The sequence below is a fragment of the Notolepis coatsorum genome (genome assembly GCF_963971535.1).
Source record: "Notolepis coatsorum genome assembly, chromosome: 5".
In the NCBI taxonomy this organism is placed as follows: Eukaryota; Metazoa; Chordata; class Actinopteri; order Aulopiformes; family Paralepididae; genus Notolepis; species Notolepis coatsorum.
Window position 1 is genome coordinate 93924600 of NC_140169.1, and position 26899 is coordinate 93951498.

Here is a 26899-nt window from a genome sequence, read left to right on the forward strand (position 1 = left end):
TCAACCTCATTATCCTTTATGAATGCTTACGTTCGGTTAGCATCATTAGGTGAGGGAGAGGTGAGGAGGAGAGGAGATCAGAGGAGAGGAGGTAAGGGTTTAAAGATCTGAGTGAGAGTTTTAAATCTGAGTTGCATCCAGTATGTGTGTGTGTGTGTGTGTGTGTGTGTGTGTGTGTGTGTGTGCGTGCGTGTGTGTGCGTGCATGTGTGTAGAAACTGTTTTGCGGTCTTAAAAACAAAAGCCACAGACATTCAAGGTTCCCAGTGCACCATGTTCAAATTAGAGTCCTGCATTGGGTTGGTTTCCCACAGATCCAGAACCACTACTGATCCAGAACCACTGCTGACTGACCTGTCGTCCCACCAGCCCGGAGCCACTGCTGCAGGTGCGTGAGTAGTACTTGATGCAGGAGTTCTTCAGACAGGGTTTACACTCCTCCCAGAGTGCCTGCATGGAGTTATTACACACCTCCTCCTCCTGCTCTAGCTTGGCCTCCATCTGTTGGGCCTCCCTCAGTGCCTCCTGGACAGACAGAGAGAGAGAGAGGGAGAGAGTGGAGATTTCCATTCAGAATGAGAGATCTTTATCAGATAGATTGCATTCATGCACCTAGTATTTTTTGTTACGTCAAGAAACACACTACAGATTAGCATGATTCAACAAACAACAACAAAACCAGACTGACTCCACAGCCGGTTAAGAGGTGCCTTTTTACCCCTAAAGCCCTGCTCACTGCTAGCCCTGATACCTAACATATGGTGTCAGAAGTGGAATATATGAGAGTACCTTTACGTTAAAATCTTATTTTTATTTTATTTTTTACATTTGACAAGGGTAGACAGGTTTCCTAGGCTGTTGGAGATCAGTTTGATGGAGTCAGGGGGTCCAAATAGGAACATTTCTGACTTGCTCTCATTCAGTTGCAAGACGTTTTGTGCCATCCAGCACTTAATGTCCTCAAGGCAATCCATGAGGCAATCTAGATTGCCCCAATCTTTAGGTTTCACTGTGTGTCGTCTGCATAACAGTGGAAGGAAATACAACTATTGTAGTAGTCAAGAAACTGCATGTAGATGGAGAAGAAAATGGGACCTAGGGTGGAACCTTGTGGGACCCCACAGATGGGACTAGCTGGGGGAGAGGAGAAGAGAAGGTTCTATTTCTGAGGTAGGATGAGAACCACTTTAAGGCAGTGCCACAAACACTAACCCCATATTGGAGACATCAATTAAGATGTCATGGACTCATGGTCTACTGTGTCAAATGCTGCACTAAGGTCAAGGAGGATCAGGATGGCGCAGTCACCTGAGTCCATAGTGAAGCATAGTGGTACTTTGTTGTTTGGTCTTCTCTATAACCTATTATTTGAGACCCACTCTGAGAGTTGGTAGGTCTTAAGTCCCTCTTTCTGTTGCTTGATCTTCTCTAAGACATCATAGAACCTATCAGTTAGACCCACTCTGAGACCTGGTATGTACCTCTTTCTGTTGTTTGGTCTTCTCCAGGGCGGTAAGGAACTTCTTGTGGTCTTCAGAGGATTTCTCCATCACAGTCTTCATCTCCTTCACTCCATTGACCGCGTTCTCTATCTGTTGATCCAGGTACTTCTCTCCCATCGACGAGATCTCTTGAGAGAGGAAAGCCATCATATCACATCAGTGTGTGTGTGTTAGACATCTCTAACTGAGAAAAACGGATTGTATTGCAATCATCTTTGTCCAGTGATGCCAAACTAATGGTCTAAGTCTGTACTGTTCAGTCAAACTAATGGTCTAAGTCTGTACTGTTCAGTCAAACTAATGGTCTAAGTCTGTACTGTTCAGTCAAACTAATGGTCTAAGTCTGTACTGTTCAGTCAAACTAATGGTCTAAGTCTGTACTGTTCAGTCAAACTAATGGTCTAAGTCTGTACTGTTCAGTCAAACTAATGGTCTAAGGCAGGGCCTCACCTGTACGTCTCTCAGGCAGGGCCTCACCTGTACGTTAGCCGGTTCACATGCTCACAGCCCAGCGCTCAAACTGAATGCCAGCGGTGCCAACTTGTGTCTCCCGGCTGGGATGTAATGAACAGACTTACGGCTCAGTTCATCTTTAGACGGAGGCAGGATGCAGCTGGCTGAGGCCAGGAACAGAGCCAACAGGGAGACAGAGACCAACGTCTTTATCCTCCTCCTCATCAAAATCATCATAAACATCCTCTCACTGGGCCAGCAGGCGATGAAGAACCTAACAACACATACGCACACACACATTTTATATGCTTTATTTTTATCTGCATATAAACAATATCAAATAAATACATTTGAATAAGATTAAAATATTGGTTCAACATGGTTTTGGATACAAAAAGCATCACACACAAGGTGAGTTCCCTTCACCAGTTACAAGAGGAGAAACGTGTTTGAGGTCAGGTTGTGCAGGACAAGGGACTCTTTTACAGCTCGGAACTAGGCAAAATCTGCATATGGCTCGCGGATAACAAACTATCATTACACATGGGCAAAACAGAGTCCATTCTCTTCGGTTCAAATAACAAACTCAGCAAGACCGACGACTTCTCAGTTACAGTGGGTGACAATATTGTCACAAGTGTGGTATAATATGGCGTCTACGAACTTGTGACGGACCTTTTTGCGTCCTCCCGGCGTGCTGTATTGTTTCAGCTATACAGAGAAAAGTGAGTATAATAGACTGGTCGACCAAAAAATGTATGGCAAGGAATTAAAACCTTCCCGCTTTTCTCTGTGCCAGGTGAATATTACAGAATGTTGTCAAATATTGAGATCATGGCTGAGTAAGAATAGCGTGTATTAATATATCTGATCTGTATTGAGAATCGTACCGGGGAAACGCGTGTACCTGGGTCCTTATCTGGACAGATGTTCTGAGAGGATGGGTTGTTAGTGCTATTCCCGGATTTGAGCTGTTGCCAAACCGAAAGTTAGGGCACAATAAAGGTTGTTGGATTGCTAACCCAAGTCTAGCTGATGCAGACTAAAATATAGGCAACAAGGCAAGAAACGTGGGCTTATTAGATGTGATATCCTTGAAAACGCTACTCTGTTAAAAACGTTCTGTGATTCCTCTGCAAAGAGGCGGGAAGTTAGGACAGAGAAGCTGATGGAATCATAATTAGAATTACCAGAGTAACGTCATAATATTCATTGTTTCAACCTCAAACTAAGCCCACAATCTCTTCCATTCCTGAAAACGATGTATTCGGATTAAATTAACCAATTGATCATACAGATAGCGGGAAGCTGATTACGCGATGTCCCGGTGTAGTACGCCATACTACATTAAACGGGACATTAGTCGCGGGTTGAAGAGACCGAGAGTATGATTAAACGGTATATTCACATCTAATATATCGCTGGTAAATTTCGAAGTCAGGTTCGGTCGTTATGATTTTAATAACGATGTATAGTTAAACCGAGGGTAACCAAGCCTTGTCGCAGCGGGTTGCTGGTCGACTAAACGAACAGCGATCCAATACAGTCAGATATACACACACGTTAACTTTTATGTATTTTCGTTTGTTTGTCTGTTTAAAGTCTCGTTTGTATGCGCACAGTATGCCGACTGATATCGCGACGAGCATTGAGAGACGAGTTACCGTTATACAGAGAATAACATTGAGGTGCAATTCACGCGACAAACTAGGATAGTAATTTCCGGAACCAACAAAACCGGCCCACGGGAACGACCATTTGGGAAGTATAGTTTTATCGTTTCAGTTTGTTTACGTTTTCACATATGCACAGGCGCGTTCATTCGGTAACAAAACGCTGGTTTAGGTGAATTCCAGGCTATTGAGAGCTCGCGGAAAAGTACCGCATGGATTGAAAAGCGTTATTTCCGAGGCGAATGGGAACGCATGAACGTCGCTTGGAGCAATGACGTCATACGGTGTGCGCCATGAAGTTATGATTTTATATGAAACTATCCATGGGCGAACGTAATGTTTAATGTGCCCGAGGCCGAGGGTGCGTAAAATCCATGTGTAGTATATGTTTTATTTGTATATGTATGTGCGCGCTGCTATTGGAAAGTGTTGAGTTGCTGTGGCGAGATGCAGAAGAGTGTTTCCACGGTTGCATTATCCCAGGCCACCGGAGAAACGAGCCGAGCATTGCATTGACGACACGTAACGTGCTACAGCCTCAGGAACCACTATTCGATTAAAGATACACATGGGCACAAAAGGGGGTAAGTTAATATGGTTATTCAATAACTGAACTGTGAGGATCCAACGTGAACACGGCAGCTTTTTCCGGTGAGTATGAAACAAACCTTGAGATGCATGACATAACTATCTTTTCATTTGCAGTAAATTACAGCTATCCCATATCGCTTGAGTGATTGTTTTTCATTACTGTACACGTTATAAGTCACAGAAAGCTAAACTCAATGCCTGTTTCAGATGTGTAAATGTTTCTGTGGGCGCGCAGGCAGGCTCGCTCCTCATAAATGGGTTTCTATATCTTAGAAATGTGCACAAGGCTAGTGATGAGGCAAACATGCTATGTTTATTCAACAAATCATTTCTATTTAAAAAAACAGTGTATGTTTTAACTCCCACGTTATAGAAAATCATGCATCATAACTGAACACAACACAATTTATAAGTAACACACACTTCCAGTATAAGCGCCAAGACCTTATATAGATGAAGACTAGATGACGTGTGTTTGAACTCAAAATTAAAGAGAACACACTCAAAAATGGTCTTAGAGGAGTGGGAAAATTAACATGTTTTTTTTGTGTTTACAGGAGAGGCAGACTGAGTTAACTCTAAATTGAATTACAAAGCAGTGTTTAAACACTCACTCAAACCAGCTGAGGACGATGTGGAGTTGAAAGACAATGCAAATAGCCAGAGAGGACTCTGACCACACCTATAGAGACGCAACTTAGTATCTCCATTATACTTAGTATAGTAGGAAGTATCGCTTTAGACGCAGATTTTCTCTTTGTTACCACGAGACTCAACCGAAGATGGTGTGGAGTTGAGAGACAATCGATTGACCATTTAAAACAAATCTGCATCCAAACACCCACATGTAAATTTATTTTACAGGAACGAAGACGATAACAGACGCTATTCAGAGTGGGCACTCGAAACCCACAGGGTATGGCGTGAGGGAGACAAAGCAATGCAAATGCCTGCACTCTGACCACAGGCTTGGTGGACTCACCTGACAATGGATAACAATGGATGGAACCACTTAATTAACATGAATCAGACACAAGTGATGATGTTGCAGTCATGAAAGTCTACCTAATTCCCATACTAACAGAACACTGAACCAGTTGTTTTCATCATCTATTTTCAAGAAGGCACACAAATTAGAGATTATTTCTGAATGAAACCAGACAAAGTAGAAGTGCCCGAGATGAAAGATTAAAGATGAAAACAACTTCACTTACAATCTCCTCCTTCTATCCTCTGCTTACAACCACTAACTCCTTGCAATTTCAAGTCTTTCCATGACTGCAAATATCAACCACCAAAATTGGAGCACAATTATCTAAATGTACAAGGTATACATGTACATTGATCATTTAGCTGATACTTTTATCCAAAGCGACTCACAGGTTCTGTACGACAGAACATCAGGAAGGGCACAACTCTATCAGCTGAGTAACAATGTTCATCAAAGTGTTGAGTGCCACAGTGTAGGTTAGTTTTATTAGGACGAGTGCATGACAGTAAGGTTAGTTAGGGTTAGATGACAAAACAAATGATTGTTTTTCATGCTAAATTAACTGGCTGTCTAGATTTTATGTTTTTCCCCATGCTAAATTATGACGAGCCACACTGAGACGTGAAGAACAACCGAGAAGTCATGGCGAGGTAAGTATCTTGAAGAAGCACACCATCGTACGCGGCCTGAGGTAAGGTCAACTTCAATTTGACATCACAGATGATAAAGATAAAAAGAAATGTTTCTGATTCCATGCAAAGATCGGATCCAAACGATATCAAATGCATGATGGTATTACACAATGAATTGAATTAATCCCAAAATGATTTTCCTCTTTAGCAGAAAGGCGTTGAATCATTTATGTGAGGAGGTTTTCTAAGGCAATTTTATCATCCTCAGATCATATTGGTGAGAGGACAGGACGAGTGAGACGACGCGTGACCTGAACCACGAACAACAGCAGAGGACCACGAAGGACACCGTCAAGGAGCTGCGGACGCAACCAGGGCGACGACACAACCTGAGAGAGCCGCCATCCAACCCAGCCCACCCAGGGACGCCATCCCCAAGGAAGTGGAGCAGAGGACCACGAAGGAGACTGACCAAGGAGACACTGACGAAGAGGAGATCAACCCTTGACGGCCTGAGAGAAGACACCTACGAGTTCAGAGTCATCACCATCGACGAGATTGCGCCTGCTGCGCCACCCCGTCACTGCAGAACACGGCAGACCAAACCCATCACCTACAGAAAGGAGATGGAGCCCCGACCATCAAAGTGAACTTCCATGACCAGATTGCCATCCATGTGAGAGAGAGCATCCTACAGACAGGCCGCTACACCAGCAAACCCTCGCCCCTCTAGTACCGCGATGACGAGGAACGGGGGGACCAACCACCACACAGCACGTTCAAAACGCCCTGACCACCATGTCTCTGGGCCTGATGAAGGTCAAGCGTGAGCACAGTGGCAGACATATGATGGTGGTGAAGAACAACATAGACTCCAGGGAAAGAGTCTACAAGGCCACTATAGTTGACCGCCCCACTGCTACAGGTGACCCTTGACAGGGAATGGACGGCGACCAGTGAATGTTCCCGACTGCATCGCCAAGAAGAGACATCATCAGAGACCTGTGGACCAAGAGACTTCTGAACACACATTGTCCACATTGTTATGTATTTATTTAATTTTTATGTGTTACTGTTTGGCCCTGCCACACGACAGACAGAGAACACCTTGTCAACAACAACGCGACATCATTCAGATTAATACCTTCACAAGCAGGAAACTTTTCACACAATTGTATGTATCTGCAAAATGATGAACTAGGGATGTGATGAAAAGAAATCAATGAGAAAGCATTAACAATGGTTAGCAATAATGAGCTAAAATGTATTGCTGAAGGAAGAAGTGGTCACATGATCACATTACATCACATTTGAATTACTTAGGTTACAAAATTGCCTGATTCTAAGTAAAGACCAACAAAACTGAGGCAATCACAGATGAAAGTGACACTCAAACTCAGGTTAAATACAACTGGATCCTAAGTAATTTCATCAAGAATCATTATAAATTGTGCATATATATATATATATATATATATATATATATATATATATATATATATATATATATATTTTTTTAACAGTTTCCCATAATCAATCATGTTAGTTTTATTAACCACTAGGTTAACGGTTGTTAAAATGTTTTTGTACACATTAGCCACTAGGTTAATGCTTATGTGTAAATCCTATTCCTAATAATTATGCACATGATTTAGTTTTTTTCACCCTGTGCACTCTGACCACACAGAGACAGTGTTCACATGTATTTAATTGGTTTATTACTATGCCTTTATGCACAACCATGACATTAGCGCCCCTGAGTCACGACATGAACGACTGAAGGTATGCCAAGATATGTGCACAGCTATAGCCTCTAATGATTATGTTAATTGTTGTTTGATATCAGAGTTGAGGACCAATCATTGATATAGGTATTTTGAGATTAATAAAAGAAAAGGGTGATATCTATTCCCACATCTCTGATATAAAAATAACACAGACCGCAGTCCAGTCGATCATGTCATGAATCATGTATATAAATAATACTATTTTAAACTGTTATGCCAACCAACAGATCACATTGGCCAAAATTTTCATTATTTTAATTGTTTTCTATTTTATTCATTATCTGATAACCGATGGATTACATCGGTCCCATTCTTTTACCATACCTATTCACTTTTACTGTTCCAAACAATCCTGGTATATTATACATTAATCTCACCCACATTATAATAGAGAAAAGCGAGTATTGTGGTATAATATAATGTTCTCATGTAAAGATATTCCCCTCCGGGGAGCTCCAGTAGCTCACCGCGTACCTCGAACGCTATTTCGGCGTTGGGGACAACCGTGCGCGTCACGGATCTGGGGTAGCGAGTTCGACTCCCGGACAAGCCGTACTTTCTCAGAGTGTCTTTCCCCCCATCTGTACCCCCATTCAACCTGTTTCTGTCGGTCATACTTGACCAGAGAAAAGCGATAAACGCAAAAAGAACCAGCTGACTGGTCAAAGTTTAAAAAAAAAAAGATATTCCCCTCCCCTGTCTCCCCTTACCTGTGCCCCCCCCCCTCTCTGTGGAATAAGACATTCCCCTCCCCTTTCTCCCCAATCCTGTGCCCCCCCCCCTTTTTCCCCAATCCTGTGCCCCTCTCCCCAAACCTGTATCCCCCCCCCCCATTTGACCTATCAAATGGGACCACATCCCCCCCTTGTTAAACTATATAAGTCTCCTCCCGAGATCAATCGGGGTCTTTTACCTGGGTCATTTCAGCTGATCACCTGGGGCGAAAGCCCTCAGCCATTCTCTCTTCTGTACTATACTGTTTGGTTAATAAACCTTGTTATTATCCAAACCTCGGTTGACTGAGAACATTCTTCTTCAGGATATCCACAAATATCCCACACAAGGAAAGATGAAATTACCTACCTGGGTTCCATCCTAGAGGCTAATCTCTCCTGTGACAAAATGGCATCCAGTGTAATAAAAAAAGTCAACCAACGAACTCGATTCTTGTACCGGATCTCCTCTCTGGTAAACAAGAATACCCTGAAGACTCTGGCAGGAGCACTCATTCAAGGGTACTACGACTATGCTTGCACCTCATGGTACCAAAGCACCTCAAAGGCGCTAAAAACAAAATTACAAACATCTCAAAACAAACTGGTCAGACTACTGCTTGACCTTACTCCTAGAACCCACCTCACCCCTGCCCACTTTGACAACCTAGGATGGCTTAGAGTAGACGACAGAATACAGCAACTTGCAATGGGCCTGGTCTACAAGATACACTACACGACCAAGGTACCCATGTACATGTCAAAATACTTCCCAAAGGTCAGTGAATACCACGATCACAACACCAGAGGGAGCGCCACAAATCATGTTAAACCCAGATTCGGCTCAAATAAGGGACTAAACACGTTTCGCAATTATGCCACATCAATGTGGAACGCCCTACCCAAAGCTGTAAAGGAATGTGGATCACTACCCACTTTCAAAACCACTCTCAAGGGACACCTACGGGAGACTGCAATTCAAAACTGGCCCCTGTAAATGTCCTAACCCAACCCCCTCCAATGTACAGTAATTTACCTAGTATGGTTTTTTGTCAATAGTCCAATGTACAATTTTGCTTGTTTGTACAGTGTCTCCCCCCCCCCCCCCCTCAATGTACAGTTTTGCTTGTTTACACAGTGTTTCTCCCCCCCCCCCCCAACCACCTCCAATGTAAATTACCCAGTATGGTTGACAATATCCCAATGTACCCAACCCCCCCCACACAACCCCACCCAACCTCCTCCAATGTACAGTTTCTACGTCAAATGTATATACTCCCTTTTCTTGACTCCTTCTGTATCACAAACAGTACTGTATTTGCAAATCTGGTATGTCATAAATGTATAGATGTAGCAGTACTGAATATCTGTATGTCATGTATGTCATATATGTCCTGATGAATTGAAAATGGGGGACCCTGATGTAAACAAGACGAAAGTCTTTCTCTGGTCTGCATCCCCTTAACAATTGTGTGTATTGAGCTGTACTGTATTGTACCCATTCTACAATCTGTTAATAAAGTTTTCAATCAATCAATCAATCAAGGGCAGAGAATGTGCTGCGTCACACAGCTGACCTCTGTTGGCCTTGGTATTGTTGTAATGTCACACCATCACCACCAGGGGGCTGACGATGACCATGACATCATTGGCAGCCAGTAATGCAGCACAATGGAAGCCCAGTTTCAGCCTTGCTGCACCCTGGCTCGGCTTGTTTAACTGTGTCCCACCGTGACCCAGCACAATATTACATCCTGTAGGATAAGGTGGGTTGGTCTTCCCTATCAGAAAGGTAGGCATTGGTATCTGTTCATCTTTAACCCTTTCACTGCCACACTACAGGTTAACCCTTTACTATCACACTACCGACGGTTACCATCGGTAGTGTGATAGTAAAGGGTTACCCGGCTGTTGTGTGGCAGTGAAAGGGTTAACCTTCTGTGTATTGTCGCAGTGAAAGGGTTAACCGTTTGGTAGTGCGGCGGTGAAAGGGTTGGCCATTGATGGAAAATATCATACTGTGCCCCACAAATCAAAAGAGAATAAGAAAGAGCAAGTCATGACAGATGAACTGTGACCACACAGTAAATTTCGCAGAGTACATTTTACTAAAACTGAGTACATTTTACTCAAACTGAGTACAATTGTAGGATTTACTGTGAATCTTTTTACTGTGAATTTACTGTGCAGAAACTCCTGCATCTCTCTCCCCCCCCCCCCCTAATCTCTGTAGATTATTCTGGAAGCCGATCCTAATCCTTCTTCTCTTCTAAACAGGCTGCTCAAGATACATCAGCGATTCAGATGTTCTCCATCTGAATATAAATAACGCAGTTTCTATTGCTGAGCAAATCATTTTTGGAAATGTGAGGTTTTCACTCAATAGCACAGAAGAAGAAGAAGTCTTTATTTGTCATGCAGATTTAACACACATGCGATGGGTGACCCACAGGAACACACACACACACACATGCACAGAGTTGGACTGTATCTATTGACAATCCACAGTATTGCGTGGCATATTACTGTGCCAAAAACAGTGACATGATTTAATATGATCTCACATAGGGCTGGGCGGTATGAACAAATGATCATATCACAAATCTTTTGTTATTTTTTTTTTAAACTTTGACCAGTCAGCTGGTTCTTTTTCGCGTTTATCGCTTTTTCTGGTCAAGTATGACCGACAGAAACAGGTTGAATGGGGGTATAGTTCAAAAGAGTCCAAAAAAATGCCTGCTCTCCTAAATGAGGATTTTGTGCGGGTGACCGCAGCACTTAGTGTGTCTCTTAACACTCACAATGAGGTCAGGTCCCCAACGACATCATCACCAGTGCTGGGTTAATTATAGCATACTGTACTGACAAAGAAGGACAGACTGTTCTCCTCAGATGTACTCATTCAGTCACCATACATTTCCTCCTTTTTATATCCTATCTATCTATCTATCTATCTATCTATCTATCTATCTATCTATCTATCTATCTATCTATCTATCTATCTATCTATCTATCTATCTATCTATCTATCTATCTATCTAATCTGTCTGTCTGTCTGTCTGTCTGTCTGTCTGTCTGTCTGTCTGTCTGTCTGTCTGTCTGTCTGTCTGTCTGTCTGTCTGTCTATCTATCTATCTATCTATCTATCTATCTATCTATCTATCTATCTATCTATCTATCTATCTATCTATCTATCTATCAGATGTTAACTGGGTTCTACATATAGAACCCTCAGTATGAAATGTTCTACATATAGAACCCTCAGTATGACATGTTAACTAGGTTCTACACATAGAACCCTCTGTATGACAAGTTAACTAGGTTCTACATATAGAACCCTCAGTATGACATGTTAACTAGGTTCTACATACAGAACCCTCAGTATGACAAGTTAACTAGGTTCTACATATAGAACCCTCAGTATGAAATGTTAACTAGGTTCTACATATAGAACCCTCAGTATGACATGTTAACTAGGTTCTACATATAGAACCCTCAGTATGAAATGTTAACTAGGTTCTACACAGAACCCTCAGTATGACATGTTAACTAGGTTCTACATATAGAACCCTCAGTATGAAATGTTAACTAGGTTCTACATAGAACCCTAACACTGCATTTTTATTTCGCATAGGTAAATTCGGAGCAAAGAAATTCAGATACATGATTTTCAAAGTATTTATTTGCAATGCTATAAATTCGGTGTCTGAAACTATAAATGCGGTGTCTGAAATAATTCAGATACAAAAATGCGGTGTCTGAAAAAATTCAGATACATGTTTTCAAATTCAGATACATGTTTTCAAAGTTATTATTTTCAATGCTATAAATGCGGTGTCTGATTAAATTCAAATACTTCTGGCACTCATTTGCTTCCATAATACCCCCATTCAAAAGAAGCAATACCCTGTGAGCAACTCCAGTTGTAACGCCAGTACCTTGGTCAAGGTCAGTGGTCATGGTGTGGGAGGAAACCAGAGGAAACCCACGCAAGCACAGGGAGAACATGCAAACTCCACAAAATCTGGAACCCAGGACCTTCTTGCTGTGAAGGCAACAGTGCTGCTGCTAACCACTGCGCCACCATCCCGCCCAGTAATAGAAGTCTTTGAGGCTATCATGAACCCAGATGATAAGTCCCAGATCGCATAGGAATAACATGTGTGTGCCATGTGATCTATACTGTTTTAGCTTGGATTCCATAAAATTAAATATTTCAGACTCCTTTACACTTCAAACTCACTCATCTCACTGTCCTGGCCGCCTCTCTTTCACTGCCATTTTCTAAAACTGGACATTTAAGCCAACTCGGCTCAAATAATTTCCAAAGTCCAAAAGCATCCCCCCTTTTGTTATTATTTCTGTCTGATGTACTGGATATGGGCCTGGCTTTTAAAATCCTAGGCTGTTCCTATTATCTCTGCTCCATCTGCCGTTTATTCGAATCATAATGCGTTTAGATCCAGCTGGAGGTCACAGCCGTGACCCGTGAGTAAGCAGATGATCTAAACAGCTGTCACATAGAACAGATCTCAAATCAGCTTTTACCACACGGGCAGGATGTTCACACCGCGTAAATGCAGGCTGTAGAAAAATTTAAGCAGCGTGTAATTGAGCATTTATGACTATGAGTTAGACCACACACAAATGACGGCAACAAAACAGTTATAACTTAACGTGAATATATGCAATATGTTGCACGCATTCTTAGTTAAAACCCCATTTGCACCACGTTTAAAAATAACTGAGCTAGTTGACCAAACACAGTATGAAAACAAAAACAGGAGGTTATTATTCGCTCTTCATAGAAAGACACAATGTCCCACACAAAACAGCTGTGCGCCCTGCAGCCGCCTCCTGCACTGCACATCACAACAACAACAACCCGTTCTCTCTCACTCACCTCTCCTGCCTCTCGGATGAAGCGTCGGTACTGCGGCAGCCTGGCGGCGGTGGTGTGGTGGTGGTGATGCCGCCGCTGCTGTGGCTGTGAGGTCTCTTCCAGAAGTTGTGTAATGTGTCAACGTTCAGAGGCTGCCGCTGTGCCACGGAACAGCCACACGAGGGCAGTGTTGTGTTCTCTCTCTCTCTCTCTCTCTCTCTCTCTCTCTCTCTCTCTCTCTCTCTCTCTCTCTCTCTCTCTCTCTCTCTCTCTCTCTCTCTCTCTCTCTCTCTCTCTCTCTCTCTCTCTCTCTCTCTCTCTCTCCCTTCATCTCCCTAGCTGGAGGGGGATACAAAGTAAACACTTTTCATGCTTTTATTTTTATGACATTGTAGAAAATACTGATAAAATAATGAAAATACATTTTACGACAGTCTTTTCCAGTAAAAGGTTACTACTGTAGGCCAACCCCTCCCTTGTGATTGTGAATAATATTTCCTAGCATGGGTATCATAGTTTAAACTGGATTATACTATGGTATTATTTTGTACTATGGTACAAAAGTAGGTGGCCTACCACCATGGCAATACATTCATTCACTCATTTAATCTTTATTTATATACTCGATAAATACACTGAGTAATTAAACTAATTTACAGTGTCGTCGAGTTGTCACATTCACAAATGTCTTAGTGCGTTAATAAATACAGAAAGATCAGACAATCAGAACAATTAAGAGCACATTTAAAAAACAAAAGACAGAGGTAACAGTTTAAAAATAACTACGTATTGCAGTGACTTGATTGGTCATCAAGGTTCTAAACCGACCCATAGACACTAGAGTGTCTAGTTTCAGAGTTTCCTGCAGGGTATTATTTCATGAGGTAGGGGCAGAGAAGCTAAAAGCAGATCTACCAAGTTCAGTACAAACTCTAGGCACTCTAAGTGTAAGAAAATCACTGGATCAAGTTCAGTACAAACTCTAGGCACTCTAAGGTCGCTTTCACACAGGGGCTGTTTGGTCCGGACTTTCGGACCAGAATTCGATAGTCCGGTTTTTCGGGTCTGTGTGAATGCGCGTCGAACTCGGTTCGCGGACCAAACAGTCGAACTCTGGTCCGCCTGAAAACGTCGGTCTCGGTTCGGCTTCAGCGGACCAAACGCGAACCAAATATAGGAAGTGATTATTATTACCACTGCTCGCAGCACTCACTGCAAAACAAGCACACTGCATCTAATCTCTCTATCTATCTATCTATCTATCTATCTATCTATCTATCTATCTATCTATCTATCTATCTATCTATCTATCTATCTATCTATCTATCTATCTATCTATCTATCTATCTATCTATCTATCTATCTATCTATCTATCTATCTATCTATCTATCTATCTATCTATCTATCTATCTATCTATCTATCTATATATCTAACTGTGCATCTTGGGAAGAAGGAAGGAAAAACGCGTCTTATTATTATTACCGAGGCGCACTGCATTAATAATGGATCAATCAATGCCACGTCAATACTATTATTATTATATTATTATTATTGGTCTACAAGTTGTTTAGCGAGAGGATGGTGGTAATGTGCTTCAATAGAACAATGGATCAATGCCATGTCAAAACTCGCTCCGCTGATCTGGAGGGCTCCGCAGTACACACACAGACACACACACGCGCGCGCACACACACGGCTTGCAGCCACACACACATTTCCACTGTCCAATAGACAAGTGCCCTTTTCGACCGCGTGACATTGTTCAGAAGGTCTCGGTCCGCCTGACAGATTTCTCTATGTGAACGCAGGCGAACCAAATGAAGAATGCAACAATGTTGCAACTTCACCCCCAGAACCGCACCGAGTCCACCAAAACTATATGTGAAAGCGACCTTAGTGTTATGGTTTGTTACCAACCCAGTGGCGGCTGGCCACTGGGGGCGCTCGGGCGCCGACCCCCCTGTTAAAAGAGAGAAGAACAAGAAATATTTTCTTTTTTGTTTTTTGTTTTATAGCCCTATAAATAATATAAACATGTTTAAAATGAATAATATTTACTCATTTTAAGTATGTTTGTGTTTCCAATGCACAATATAATGTTAATATATCAAATAAAAATAATCGTTTTCCTGAACAGGAAGTGACTCACTGTCGCATAGCCGCATTTCTCCTAGCCGTATTTCTCTCGGCCCGGGCTAGACGCAATAGCGCTCTGAGTGCGCGTGCACGACGTGCACTGTTTCATCGCTGTATCCGTCGCAGCCAATCAGTGCGTAACGCGCTGTGTGTTGAAATATGATGTATTATGTTGGAAGCCGGGCGCGATTTGAAGCGGTCTAGGCAAGCAGCCTTAGCAGCGTCTATCATTTCCGTAGCCGCATTTCGCGGAGACGCTCTCTGATTGGCCGACGTCAGTTTTTTTTTCCGTAGCCGCATTTCGCGGAGACGCTCTCTGATTGGCCGACGTCAGTTTATGTTGTGTAACTTGTGTTGTTGTGAGATGCAGCTATTTGTCTTAGAGCGTGACGGCAAGTTCTTTCGACGGTTAAGCTTAGGCACTCTTTCAAAGTTGGTTAAGGTTAGAGTTTGTCTTCGAGCATGGCGATAGAACGCCAGGTAGTTTGCAGTCTGTTCGACGCGGAAATGGGCAAAGAAATCATCACAGTACTTGTGTTGTGTGGTGCTAAGCTAACACTTGGCTAACAAGAAGCTATAATATGGCGGATGCAGTCTGGACAGTGGTCTGGATATACATCAACAGTCTGGGACTGTGGGACAGTGGATTATACACTTTATCAAGCCCTCCTGCCCTGGACGTTTCAACTAAACAGTGAGTCTCTCTCTCGCTCTCTCTCTCTCCTGTGTCTCCGAGAAATGCGGCTACGGAAAGTATTGACGGTGCTGCCTTGCTGAGATGATAATAGCGCTTCAAAACGCGCTGCTGTGTTGTGAACTATAACATTAATTTCGCTGCTGCTGATGCATAATGTATGAATGAATGAATGGTGAGTTGTTTAAAATGACAACATATACATGTGTTAATTATTTTATTGGATTGATCCGAGAGTAGGGTGACCAGGTGTCCCCCTTTTGGTTGTACTGTCCCACCATTTGACCAAATGTCCCGCGTCCCTCATATTGAGAGGATGTCCCTCTTTTCGAAGCCATAAAAAAACATGCGTCTAAAAGCCCCTCCCTACAGACAGTAAACGTAGCAACCCGCCTCTTGTCCACACACATTGCTCTGATTTGTTATAGTACTTTAGCGCGCTGCTTGCCTGTTTGTGACGTGACTGAGACTGAGTCGTGACGCTACCTCATATCGCAGATCTGATTGGTTATAGTAATTTAGCGCACTGCTCTGCTCGTGAGAGTTGAACTTGTGACGCTACCTCATATCGCAAATCTGATTGGTAAAAAAAAACACAACAACATTACAAGCGAACTAGTTCAAGATGGAAAGCAGTAAAAAGAAACGGACCTGCAGTTACAACCAAGACTGGCAAACGACACATGACTGGGTGAGGCAGATGGCAGGCAATCCGCAGCAGGCTTTCTGTGTTTTGTGTCATAGTTCGTTGAGGAGAATACGACTTGAAGCGCCACAGTGGACGTGAGTCTCAAATGAAAGTGGCTCACCAAAAAGAAACATCCAGATCTATGGATACGTTTCTTTTTAAACCAAACAATGATAGCCAGACGGACAAGGTCACTGCAGCGGAGATAACAAGTGTCTATCACACAGTTAGGGTGACCAGATGCAAACACAAGACATTCCTGTGATGACGTTTGAATATTTAAAACAGATGTTAGGTGGTATTTAATTTGTATTTATTTTGATTTAACCTTTAACCTTTGATTTAAATCTATTCAGTGAAGACCATGGCAGTTATTCTAATAAAAAATTTACATTATCTATCTGTCCCACTTTGTCCCACCAAAATCTTACTGTTGTCCCACTTTGTCCCACCAAAATCTTACTGTTGTCCCACTTTTGGACTTTTTGCATCTGGTCACCCTATCCGAGAGACAGAGAGAGAGATTGCTCCAGAGCATTTATTAACGTTACATTTTCAACTCGACCTAACGTGAACCCCCGGCTGCGACTACCCAACAGTAGATAGTACGGGCCGCTACTGTACCAACCCCAACAGCACGGCACAGACAGGTAGTTCAGAGTTAGCCAAAAACCAGGGCGTATTTATTTCCAACAACAGGGAATAGCAAAAACAACAAAAAGTACAAGTGGGGAATGTTCTTGGCAGAGTAGCCTGCGGCTCTGCAGCTCGTCTCGGTGCAGAGACGGCACAGTGGCGTTGCGCCTCTGACTCTGCGGCTCTGCAGCTACTCGAAGATCCAACTCAGGGAGGAACGGAGAGAGAGAGAGTTGTCAACAAACAAGCCAACGGAATACAAGGCAGTCCAGTCCTCCTTAGCTGAGTCCAGTATAAACACAAGTGACTTAATCTTCAGTGTTACCAACACACAAGTTTAGCTGAGTCCAGTACAAACAAAAATCTTCAGTGTTACCCAAACACACAAAAACAGAAAGGTCCCGAGTCAGGAAGATGCGAAGAAAAACAGAGTATCCAAAAAGTAAGTTCCAAACTCACCAAGGCGCAATTGCGCAAAGCGGGCAACGAGGCACAGATCCAACGGATGACAGAGAAAAGCAACAGCGGCGACTTCCATAGACGTCCTGGAGAAAAACAGACGAGGTACAACACGGGAGGGAACAAGCAGCAGCCAGTGGTAATCCAAAACGACCCGACACAGAACGTTAGGAACACCTAACACTCAGCATCGACGGGGCACCGGTTGAGAGAGTCAACAGCTTTAAGTACCTCGGAGCCTACATATCCGAGGACTTGACATGGACCACACACATTAACAGTGTTGTGAAGAAGGCACGACAACGCCTCTACTTCCTCAGGCGCCTAAGGAAGTTCCAAGTCAGCCAGAAGATCCTTAAGAACTTCTACTCATGTACAATAGAGAGCATCTTGACCGGCAACATCACCTCCTGGTTTGGGAATAGCACTGCACAAGACCAAAGCAGACTACAAAGAGTGACACGTTCAGCCGAACGCACAATTGGAGGGGGGCTCCCCACCCTCCAGAACATTTACTACAAGCGTTGCAAGGGCAAGGCTAAGAGAATCATTAAAGACTCCAGTCACCCGAACAACTGCCTCTTTGAACTGCTGCGGTCAGGCAAGCGATACAGGAGTCTCAAGGCGAGCACAGAAAGACTCAGAAGAAGCTTCTATCCCCAGGCCATCAGGCTGCTAAACGAACAATGAATGAACACTACACAACAACAACCACCAAACGCACATAGCACACACATCCACACGCACACACTCACTTTAAACAAACACACTGTAGCACCCACTCCACACACTTATAGCACACACCCACTTTAAACAAACACACTGTAGCACCCACTCCCCACACTTTATATTTATGGATGAAGGATTGCACTACAACTCGTACACCTTACTGTAAATTGTACCTAAAATTGTACCTCATCCCATTTCTGCTTTGCACTAGATAGTACTGTACATTAGTACACTGCATAGTATTGTGTATTGTATATTATATGGTAACTCAGAACATTGTACATATGTCTATACCGAACACTGTGACCTCATTTTCTTCTTCTAAATTCATGCTATATTATGTTATTATGTTATTTGATACTATCTTGTCTAGCACAGTCTCTGGAGCGTAACAGTAAGAAGCATTTTGTATGAAAGTATTCTGTACTTCTGTATGACAACTATTAAAGAACTTGAACTTGAACCAGCGTATATAAAGGGCTCCACCGAGCTGATTAGAACTCACTTCAGGTGCGCGAAGGTAATTGGTACCTTGAAGCGTGCGGAATCGGACCAATCCTCACACTAAGTGTAAGAAAATCACTGGATCAAGTTCAGTACAAACTCTAGGCACTCTAAGTGTAAGAAAATCACTGGATCAAGTTCAGTACAAACTCTAGGCACTCTAAGTGTAAGACAATCACTGGATCAAGTTCAGTACAAACTCTAGTAATTGTAAGACAATCACTGGATCGTGTATGACAGGGTTCGGTGGTCCATTCCAACAAAGAAGGAATATGACTTTTTACCACGGCAGTATCGTGATTATTTATTTAAAAAGTGCCTGGTCTCCCGACCGTGGCAAAACTGAAATTACCATCAAACTACCATGTTACTTTTTAGTAAGGGATGCAGCAGAGTTGAGGTCAAAGGTGAAATGCCTGAAGCCTGTGAGATGTGGTCCAGGTTGTACCACAGGTCTGCTCTGACTCGAGGCACCTGCAGAGAGTCCCTGCCAACACAGGAAGCTTCCTGTAAAGTCAGGTGGCGTGTGTTTTTGGGAAGCAGGATTTGGCACAAGGCAGAGAAGACCATAAAATATTACAGTCAGCAGGACTTTCAGGGGAAAACCTGCAGTACAGACCACACCAACACATGCACAGGCATACGTGTGCATATATGAATATGTGTCCACACACACACACATGCACACAAAGGTCCAAAGTGAAATAGTTCTGTTGGAATTTGTATTGGTTCGGTTAGCTTTCACACTATCAAGCGCACTAAACTTCATAAACAAAGCCATGTGATCACGCAGGTCAGCCTTTTATTGTACATTATTTGGAATCCCATACCTGTCAACATTATGCTGTGAAAAAGGGGCTTCAAACTTGTGGGAATAATTTCTTTAATTTTGGTAGTTTTGTCCTTGTTCCTTTTCGTCAGAGGCAGACTGCTCACACTCCTCACAGGCTCTGAGGAGGTGTATGTTTACTCTGGGTTGTCAGGATGTGTAGGAATAATTAAACATAGTTTATGAAAGTGATAAGACGGTTTCTCAATCTAATCTGGCAACACATATCCCCCATACAAAGCCTGATTTCAGGTGCGAAAATAAGAATGTTATGATGATGAAAAAAAACATTTAGAAATATATGGGAAATGTCAACAAAAACTGCCCCAAACAATCCACTCCAACCCAACTCCAACTGATGACATCATCACCATCTATCGCAACCTCTTGTTAGCTTTCACCAAAAACATTATTACTGCCAAAGCTTCTTTCTTTCACCATAAGATCAAGGCCTCGGCTAAGAACCTTTGCAAACTGCACGTCACCATGTCCTCCCTCCTTACCCCAACCCCATCACCCCTCCTCTCTCTTTGCTGAAGACTTTGCAATATTCTTTGAGAAAAATCCAAATGCTGAATCAAGAACCTCATCCTTTACTCTCTCCCATTACAGACGCAGAGGCCTTGACACTGGTAACGTCGAACCGTCCCACTACATGCCAGCTGGACCCTCCCCACTGACCATAGCACCAGACATCCTCCCATTCCTAAAGGCAACCATCAACTCCTCCCAAATCAATCAGGCTTCAGGATTGGTCACTCCACAGAGACGACCCTCATAGCAGTCACAGAAGCACTTCACTTAGCAAGAGAGAAGGGCCTCTCTGTCCTGATTCTCCTGGACCTGTCGGCAGCCTTCGACACAGTCAACCATCAGATCCTCCTTGCATCCCTTGCAGGAATGGGAATGGTAGACTCTGCCCTGGCATGGCTGTCATCCTACCTCGACGACTGCGCCTACCAAGTATCATATCAGACTGGTGTCCCCCAGGTCTCTGTCCTTGGCTTGGACCCCTCCTCTTCTCCCTCTACACCAAATTTCTGGGTAACATTATCACGTCTTGTGCTTTCTCGTATCATTGCTATGCTGATGATACTCAACTCTTCCTCTCCTTTCCTCCCTCAGATATCCATGTCTCTGAGTCTGTCCGACATCTCCGCCTGGATGACGACCAACCACCTCAAACTGAACCTAAGCATTGATTTTAAATTACTGCTGACTGTTTTTAAAGCACTAAATGGGCTGGCTCCATTATACCTTGCTAAGCTCCTGCGCCACCACACCCCATCCAGAGCCTTAAGGTCTGCTGACCAGCTGCTGCTGGAGGTGCCCAGGACCAGGCTCAAAACCAGGGGAGACAGAGCCTTCACTGCTGCTGCCCCTCGGCTCTGGAACAGCCTCCCCCACATTAGATCTAGAGGCCTTTAAATAGCTGCTTAAAACGCACCTTTTCCCCCTGGCCTTTGACCAGAGTTAGCCTGCCACCTGTACATTACGTTTGCTGTTACTCTGGACTTTTTATCTATTTTTCTTGTCTCTTTTATAATGCACCTTGCTCTTGTTTTCTTAGTGTACTTTACTTTTTTTCCCTGTCGTTTTAGTGTATTTTATTTGTTACTGCATTGTATGTGTTTTTTATTGTGTCCTACCTGTAAAGTACTTTGGTTGGCTTTTATGTAACGTTCCCCAGGTTGCTGCGCCATCCTGTGGACTAATTCAGGTGGTGCAGCTTTGTTCCCTGATCACAATTTTGTGTCATGTTATTATTATCAATTTGTTGTCTGTGCATTTGATGTCTGTCTTGTCTGTGACGTTACACTCCCTGGTCTAATGTCTCTCCTGTCTGTGTTGGTCTTGTGATCTGGTTTAGTGTTGTGATATTGTGTGTATTTATATTTCAACCTTGTAATGTTTCTGTGTCACTCTGTTCTTCCCAGCTGAGTCTAATTACCCAATTACCCTCCTGTGTCAATCAGTGTCTGTATATATGCCTGTGAGTTCCCTGTCTTCCCTGTTGCGTCATTACTCATGTTACCTTGTTCCTGTCGTGTTGTTCATGTGTTGTCAAGCCGTTCGCTGTTCACCTTTTTTGTAAGTAAATGATCTGTTCCTGTCAAAGTCTCTATCGCTCCTGTCACGGAGGATAGTTTCTTTTATAGTGTTTTTGTTTTGTAGGGCAATTAGCTCGTGAGAAGGATTGCTCTACCTCTGTATTTTTTAGCTGTCATTAAAGGAACATTGCTCACTTTTCACACCTGCCTTCGTCTATCCTCTGCTGGCCTGCGCCTGGGTTCCTCTCTATCCACCATTTATCATGCCCCACCGTAACATTTTAGTCATTGTAAATGTGCTATAAATAAAGCTGACTTGACTTAACTTGACTAAGCAAAACAGAGTTGCTTCACCAGCCGGCCAAATCCTCCCCGCTGACCGACCTTTCCATCACAGTGGAGAATGTAGCCATGGCCTCATTCCCGACCACCAAGAATCTTGGTGTTGTCCTTGACGACTGGCTGAACTTCTCCGCCGCAACAACCAGAACCTGCAGATCCCTCCTGAGCAACGTCAGAAGGATCCGCCCCTTCATGACAAAAGAAGCCACCCAACTCCTTGTGCAATCAACAGTCATGTCTCGCCTTGACTACTGCAATGCACTGAGAAAGAAAGTAAAAATAAAAAAATAAAGAAAACCGCAGTGCAGCTGTCGTCGCTTTCACACCTGAGCTCTTTCTCTTTGTTCTTGCTGGTGGGGCCGGATTAACGACCGGGCCGTCCGGGCCGCGGCCCTCTAGTGATGAGGGGCCTCAAAAAAAAAAAAAAATATATATATATATTTTTTTTTATTTTTTTTTATTTTACATTTTTCTTTTTTTGGAGGCCCCTCGTCACAAGAGGCCCCAAATTAATATTATTATTTTTTTAACTTTTATTTGAATTTTTTTTTGAGGCCCCTCATCACTCGAGGCCTTTTGGAGGCCCCTCGTCACTAGAGGCCCCAAATTATTATTATTATTTTTAAAAAAATTTTAGGCCCCTCGTCACTAGAGGCCCCAAATATTTGTTTATAATTTTTTTTACTTTTATTTAAAAAAAATTTGGAGGCCCCTTGTCACTGGAGGCCCCACATTTAATTTTAATTTTTTTTCTTATTTTGGAGATCGATGTCATACTGTGACACTGAAATGAAAACATATTTCATCAACTAAAATATTTAGTCAACACAAATATTTCATCAACTAAAATAATACAGTACATCACACCCTGCCGTCTGCAAGTGGCTAATCTTGAGTATTTTTTCTCCTCTTCATAAGAGTTTGAGGGTTTCCGTTTGAGGTAAAAACAGCAATAAAAAGTCAAAACTTGCATCTCCACATCCCAGCCCCGACACCTGAATACTTTTACCAACGGATTTCCAGTTCCGCGTTCGCATTCTGCGCTCTGATTGGCCACTGACGTTTCTGGTAGCGCCAATCGTGTGACGCCTCTTTCTTTCACCGGTTAAGCTTAGGCACTCTTTCGAAGTTGGTTAAGGTTAGAGTTTGTCTTAGAGCAGGGCGATAGAACACCAGCCCTGATTCCATACTCTAACCATAACCAACTTCGAAAGAGTCGCCTAAGAAACGTCAGTCAATATTTCTATTGTATTTTTTTTCTTTTATACATACATACATACATACATACATACATACATACATACATACATACATACATACATACATACATACATACATACATACATACATACATACATACATACATACATACATACATATACATACATACAGCCCCACCCCCACCTAATAGACAGTCCCCTCCCCACCGTATGTAATGTATATATTCTCTCCCCACCGTATGTATATTTCTCTCCCACCCACCCACCCCCTCCTAATGTACAGTCCCCTCCCCATCATATGTATATACTCTCTGTCAGGATCTATGGGTAACAGTACTGTATATTTGCATATCATATATGTCACAAATGTAACAGTACTATATACCTGTATGTCATGTATGTCCCTATGCCATAAATGTCATGATGTCATATATTTTGTGCATGTCATACATGTCACTATGAATTGAAAATGGGGGACCCTGATGTAAACAAGACAAACGTCTTTCTCTGGTCTGCATCGCCTTAACAATTGTGTGTATTGAGCCGTACTGTATTATTTGTACCCATTCTGCAATCTGTTAAATACAATTATCATTCATTCATTCATTCACAGACAGTAACACAGGACAAAAACACATTTCAACCCCCTCCCTTCTCTAATTATAATTTAAATTGACATTCACGTAAAAGTAAGCTTACTATTCTAATATATTCTTGACTCCAAAGTGTGTGCATGTTTTTTTTTTTTCTGAGGATGGCGCCATCCCCCCATCTAAACTGTTATGGTTTGTAACCGACCCCAATCGCACAACACAAGACAGGTATGAGAGTAAGCCAAAACAGGGCAAATATTTATTAAAGAACAAAAAGCGGCACAGTCCCTTTAAGGGAGAACACAAAAACACTAGAGACAAGGAAATCTGGAAAATGCGGCACTGTGCCTTTAAGAGGCGAACAGGCTAAGGGACTAAGGCTAAGGGCCAGGGCTAAGGACCAGGGCTAAGTGTCAGGGCCAGGACCAGGGGCACTGGAGAGGGGGACAGGGACAGAGGCCCGGAGAGGCGGGCTGGAGACAGGGACAGAGAACAGGGTTAAGGCCTTGGACAGGGCGAGGGCCAGAGCTGCTTACAGGGATGAGGACAGGGTTCCGACGGCGGAGGCCTGGCACGGGAACAGGGGCCCGACGGCGGAGGCCTGGCACGGGGACAGGGGCCCGACGGCGGAGGCCTGGCACGGGGACAGGGGCCCGACGGCGGAGGCCTGGCACGGGGATCCTCCTCCTCCTCTTCGGATGCTGCAGACGGGCAGCGCAGAACAAAGGGGGTCCCAGGGGACCGGGATGGGAACACGCCGTCCTCCCGTGGAATACTAGGGAGCGACGACGAGCCTCACCCCAGGAACGAGGATCACGAAGAGACGCCTTCCTCCCGTGGAATCGGGACCGATGGCGAGCCGCCTTGACGTCTGGAGTGGGAACACTGGAAAACCTCCTGTAGAGAATTAGAGAGCGAAGACGGCGTCCCACTCCAGGCAAACGGCGACAGGTGGTGATGTACAGGGGTGGCACGGACGTCTCACGCCGGAGACGCGGCAGTAGATTGTAGTAACAAGAACGACCCGACAAGGACTGGAGGGGAGGTCCAGGTATATAAAGCCCTCAGGGGCGCTAATCACAAACTATGACAGCTGCGTGATGGTAATTGAACAAGAAAGTCCAAGGGTGGGGGCTGGTGAAGAGTAGAGCAGAGTAAATCATCGCAAGGGTGGGGGCTGGTGAAGGAGAGTAGAAGGCAGGGAAAAGTTCTCACAAGGGTGGGGGCTGGTGAGGAGTAGGAGGCAGGGAAAAGTTCTCACAAGGGTGGGGGCTGGTGAGGTGAGGAGACAGGGAAAAAAGGTCCAGGGAACAGGCGAATCCTCACATAAACATGATGTGTTTCTTTTCTCTTCTCTTCTTGATTGATTGACAACTTTATTAACAGATTGTAGAATGGGTACATTACAGTTGTTCTGAAGGTCCAGATTAACACATAAAGTCCACGTTTATTATTTTGTATACCTTATATATTGTTTATATATATAAGATATATATTTTCACGTTGTCTATTTACCTAACAGTATTTATCATTCGCTTCTTTGTATATGTTCCATTCTTAACGCCGTAGGCGCGCGCGCACGCACCTGTAGACAGCGTGAGCGCATGCGCAGGGTTTTAGAACATGCCCGGGCAGAGTGTGTGAGAGAGAAGAAACGTTTGGTGCAGCAGTAAACCAGACGGCAAGCAACGTATCTTGATAGAAAGCTGTACAGCTAATTAGATACCACTATAATATTGTCGAGCCACCATTCGCACAGTAGAGTGACTTGTTCGAGCGAAGTGGAGTAAATAGCCATCTCTGTAGATTTGCAGACGGGCAAATAAGGAAGTAATGTTGAGAGACTTCTAGCCCAGCTGCGTTCTGGATTCAACGACCTATTACGGACTACATGCGGGTTAGCCTTAGCATACAAGGGCTAACTAGCTAGCGACCATGCCAATGGACGTTTGGAATATTAGCTATTAATCCTGCCATCGGGCGCTTGGAATACAGGAACCAGGTCCGTACGAGACCCCCCCTAACCAGCGACGACAGGATTATCCCACGTTGGTCTGCAGCTCTCTGGAGTAGGAACTCAGAGAATATCGTCTCCATCCGCCATCTTGCTTTCCCCGTGCTGTTCACTCCTTCTCACTCCATTCAGAGCTCCGGCGGCGGGTACTAGTAGTCCAGGACTATACTTACCTCTGACATTATTGCATTGACATTCTATTAGTAACAGGAGATCTGCGCTATATATAATATGTATGTTTGCTATTAACATTAAAGTGATTATTTAACTTTGTATCACTGTCCCCTCTCAGTTAAAGGTGACATGTACTATAAATGTCATTTTTCAGTCTCTAGCATTGTATTATAGTAATAGGAGTTCGTATCAATGTGTTTTAGTGTCTAAATACCATATTGGCGGATTGCTGTGATTCAGCTCAGCCCCTTTCCTCCTCCAGTAAATCAGGCCATTTTGATTTGAACGGCCGATATACGTCATACGGCCGCTGGGTAGCAGACAGTGATGTGATTGGCTCTGTGGTTGTAGCTAATGCCCGCCCACATTCTACCTAGACTGACTGTACACAGCGAAACCATTTCCTCATACTCTGCATGGGGAGAGAGAGAGAGAGATAGAGAGCACTTGGGGGGGGGTACCTGCCGGCCGCGCGTCACACACCCGCAAACGGGAGATTGAAAAAAAAAAAAAAAAAAAAACACAAGCTGCCGCGGACTCTCATCACCTAGAGCAGACCTGGGCATTGTACGGCCCGCGGGCCGGATCCGGCCCGCGGGATGATT

The 26899-nt window shown here is 43.6% G+C and overlaps 1 protein-coding gene across 1 annotated transcript in view; it reads right to left on the reverse strand.

Annotated features, from left to right (window-relative positions):
* clu (clusterin) overlaps positions 1 to 13309 on the reverse strand; it is a 41097-nt gene extending 27788 nt beyond the window's left edge. Inside the window, exons 1-4 of the mRNA XM_084315427.1 lie at positions 13245 to 13309; positions 2080 to 2228; positions 1481 to 1629; positions 354 to 524 (exon numbers count right to left, since the gene is read on the reverse strand). Of these exons, the coding sequence (XP_084171553.1) occupies positions 354 to 524; positions 1481 to 1629; positions 2080 to 2197 (438 nt within the window). The 5' untranslated portion in view covers positions 2198 to 2228; positions 13245 to 13309. The remainder of the gene's footprint in view (positions 1 to 353; positions 525 to 1480; positions 1630 to 2079; positions 2229 to 13244) is intronic.
* Positions 13310 to 26899: the final 13590 nt, after the last annotated feature.